Here is a 3,526-nt window from a genome sequence, read left to right as displayed (position 1 = left end):
GCTTGTCCCCTGGTCCAGGGGGATCCGGGGTTCCCCAAGAGCTGCTCCAAATCCTCGCCTGGTGTGTGCCGCTTGTCCCCCTGAGCAGGGGGATTCAGGGTTCCCCAAGAGCTGCTCTGAATCCTCGCCTGGTGTGTGCCACTTGTCCCCTGGTCCAGGGGGATCCGGGGTTCCCCAAGAGCTGCAGTGAACCTCGTCCGGCAGCTCAGCCCTTCTCCAGGCTTGGGATGAGGGATGGGAGCAAAGGGCCCTTCCCAGCAGAGGACACCCGCAGCAGACAGCGCCTGCGAGCTCCAGCTGCACTTTGTCCCCCTCCACGGAGCCTCCAGCACCTTATTCCCGAGGGATGCTCCGGAGTGACGGGAATTCCCGGGCCCGGGATGGGCTCCTCGGCTCTGGCTCCTCTCCTGGCACTGGGATGGCACACCCTCGGCAGCCCCCGGGACACGGAGCCTTCGGGACATCCCACACGGATCCTGCTCTCCGCTTCCCCAAATCCCACAGCACCTGCAGATCTTTGGGGCCACCAGGGATGTGTCCTGACCTCGGTTCCTGCAGCTCCCAGAGCCCCAGGATGGATTTATCCATTGGAAGCCTAAAAACCAGGAAGAAATCCCAGTTTTTGTTCTCCTCTGGAGCAGCGCTGATTCTCCTCCCCTGGGTGCTGCTGCCTCGCTGGTGCTGGGGCTGTGCTGTCCCCTGGGGCTGTTCCAGGCTTGGAATTCCCAAGGACACCCTGGGAAGGGGATGGAAAGCTGCTGGGATGAGTTACGGCGTGCAGATGTCGCTGAGGATAAAACACCGGCTCTTGGAGTATTCCAGGGATGGGCACCCACGGAGAGCTCCCGGGAGAGGAAATGTGGGAAGGGCTGGAGCTGCTGGAAAAGCGCTGGGGGCCGTTCTCTGGGACCACACCATGGCCAGCCCTGCCTCTCCCTCGGATGGGTGGAAACCCCGTGAAGTTGGGATCGGGAAGAGCCGAGGATCTGTTGGGTTTGTTTTGGTGCCGGAGGGTTGATCCCGGCCCTGAGGAGCCGCCCGTGTGCCCCTCGGCCCCAGCTCCGCTCCTGCTTCGGGGACACTCCGGAATGTCCATCCTGAGGGTCTCCTCACCCTGCTCCCGCTTCTTCAGGGCTCAGGGATTTATGGATTTCCTTCTCTGTGTGGCTGCTGCTCCAGCCGGGATCTCGGAGCTGCTCTCGTGGATCTCCTGTGGATCTCCTGCGGGTCCTGCGGATCTCCTGTGGGTCTCCTGTGGGTCTCCTGCGGGTTCTGTGGATCTCCTGCGGGTTCTGTGGATCTCCTGCGGGTCCTGTGGATCTCCTGTGGGTCTCCTGCAGGTCCTGTGGATCTCCTGTGGGTCTCCTGCGGGTCCTGTGGATCTCCTGTGGATCTCCTGCAGGTCCTGTGGGTCTCCTGCAGGTCCTGTGGATCTCCTGTGCCTGGGAATGCGGTCTCTGCCTTCAGCTCCCTGCTGGAATCTTGTTCTGGATGGGGATTTCCCTCTGCATCCCACGGGGATGAGGGAGCAGCTCGGGCAGGGCTGGGTGACCAGCTGGGTCCTGCTGTGTCCGTGGATGTCACCTCTGCTGCCCAGCACGGCTTCTTCCACCGGGAACGGGCCAGAGCTGTTCCCCAAAACTTGGTGGGGAATCTTATCATGGAATCCTGCAATGGTTTGGGTTGAAGGGACTGTAAATCCCTCCAGTGCCACCCCTGCCATGGCAGGGACACCTCCCCCTGTCCCAGGTGCTCCCAGCCCTGTCCAGCCTGGCCTGGGACACTCCAGGCACCTGGAAATTTCCCTACTGGATCCCTTGGGAACAGGGATGAGCCCTCCATCCCTGGGGCTGCTTTTGGGGTGTCCTCTGGGCTGGCCTTGTGCCAGCAGGTCCTGCTGTCCATCCCTGCCCCTCGGAGGGTAAATCCTGATCCCGGCTGCTTGTGGGGTCTGGAGTGGCCTGGCCCCCAGGGGTGTGTCCCCCTCGCTCCAGGGGTGTGTCCCCCTCGCTCCAGGGGTGTGTCCCCCTCGCTCCAGGGGTGTGTCCCCCTCGCTCCAGGGGTGTGTCCCCCTCGCTCCAGGGGTGTGTCCCCCTCGCTCCAGGGGTGTGTCCCCCTCGCTCCAGGGGTGTCCCCTCGTTCCAGGGGTGTCCCCCTCATTCCAGGGGTGTCCCCTCGCTCCAGGGGTGTCCCCAGCCGTGATTCCCGTCGTGCCTTCCCCAGGAGCTGCTGGAGGGGCTGGGGGTGCAGGCAGGAGGGTCCCGGGCAGGACCAGCAGCTCCAGGACCCTCCTGGCTGGACCGGGGGGCTCTGGGGAGCGGCTCCTTGGATTTCTCTTTGGATTTCAGCTGGTTTTGTGTTTGAAGTAGGGAATGGGTCTGCTTTTCCCTTCCTCTCCCCACGGCTGCTTTTCCCGGCTAAGCTGGGTTGGGTGGTGAATCTCCATGGCTGGATGAGTGCTGGGATGGTGGGATTCACTCCCAAAAATCCCCTGGGAGCAGCTGGGGGCCCTCTGCCATCCTGGCCGGGCTGCAGCTCCGGGAATGTGGGGGTGAGGTGGGAACAGAGGATCCCTGCAGGATTTATCCAGTGCCAGGGGTCAGAAGGGGTTGGGAGCAGCAGGATCCTGGGATCCAGCACATTTTGTGGAATTCTCTCTTTGCCATGAAGCACCTGGAAGCTGCTCCTGAGCAGATGAGCAGAGCTTCCCTGTCCTGGGCTGCCCGGGGGGAGGCTCCTGGGGGCTGGAATTTCCTCTCTCCCACCGCTTTGGCCGCTGCCCTCCAGCCATGGAGCGTCTCCACCTCTTGGGTGGGATTCCCGGGGGGTTTTTATTTCCCTTTTACCTCTGGAAGAGCCAAACCGGCCGTGTCCATCCCGGGGAGCGAGCCCAGATCCCGGCCCCCGTCCTGGGGCACCTCTGAGCTAACAGAGCTTCTCCTTCCAGGCGTCCTGCGGGGCCGCTCCGGGAGCGTCCATCCCCGGCACCGTCCCTTCCCTTCCCGGGAGCGCCCAGGGCCGTTCCCCGGGGCTCACTGGTGCTTTCATTGCAGCAGCAGCAGCTCCAGGCCCAGCACCTCTCTCACGCCGCCCACGGGCCCCCGGTCCAGCTGCCGCCGCACCCCTCGGGGCTCCAGCCGCCCGGCATCCCGCCCGTCACCGGCAGCAGCTCGGGGCTGCTGGCGCTCGGCGCGCTCGGCAGCCAGGCACACCTGGCAGTCAAGGACGAGAAGAACCACCACGACCTGGACCACAGAGGTGAGGGGACTGCGGCTGATGAGGCTCCTGCAGCTCCTGCTGCCCCCTCTGCCCTTTCAGCTCCTGCAGCTCCTGCTGCCCCTGCAGCTCCTGCAGCTCCTGCTGCCCCCTCTGCCCCTGCTGCCCCCTCTGCCCCTGCAGCCCCTGCAGCTTCTGGAGTCCTGCAGCTCCTGCAGCTTTTGGAGCCCCTGCAGTTCTTGCTGCCCCCTCTGCTCCTGCAGCTCCTGCTGCCCCCTCTGCCCCTGCAGCTTCTGGAGCCCCTGCAGCT

General features: G+C 64.5%; 1 protein-coding gene across 1 annotated transcript in view; it reads left to right on the top strand.

Moving 5' to 3' along the window:
* Positions 1–3,526, top strand: part of TLE3 (TLE family member 3, transcriptional corepressor) — a gene marked incomplete at its 5' end in the record, with an annotated part of 44,452 nt that overhangs the window by 15,767 nt on the left and 25,159 nt on the right. The window contains 2 exons of the mRNA XM_015638425.3: positions 3,054–3,258; positions 3,400–3,416. Coding sequence (XP_015493911.3) covers positions 3,054–3,258; positions 3,400–3,416 — 222 coding nt within the window. The remainder of the gene's footprint in view (positions 1–3,053; positions 3,259–3,399; positions 3,417–3,526) is intronic.

Source organism: Parus major, chromosome 10 (assembly GCF_001522545.3).
Source record: "Parus major isolate Abel chromosome 10, Parus_major1.1, whole genome shotgun sequence".
Lineage (NCBI taxonomy): Eukaryota > Metazoa > Chordata > Aves > Passeriformes > Paridae > Parus > Parus major.
Note: the sequence above shows the minus strand (reverse complement) of the source record. Positions and strands in the feature narration are given on the sequence as shown.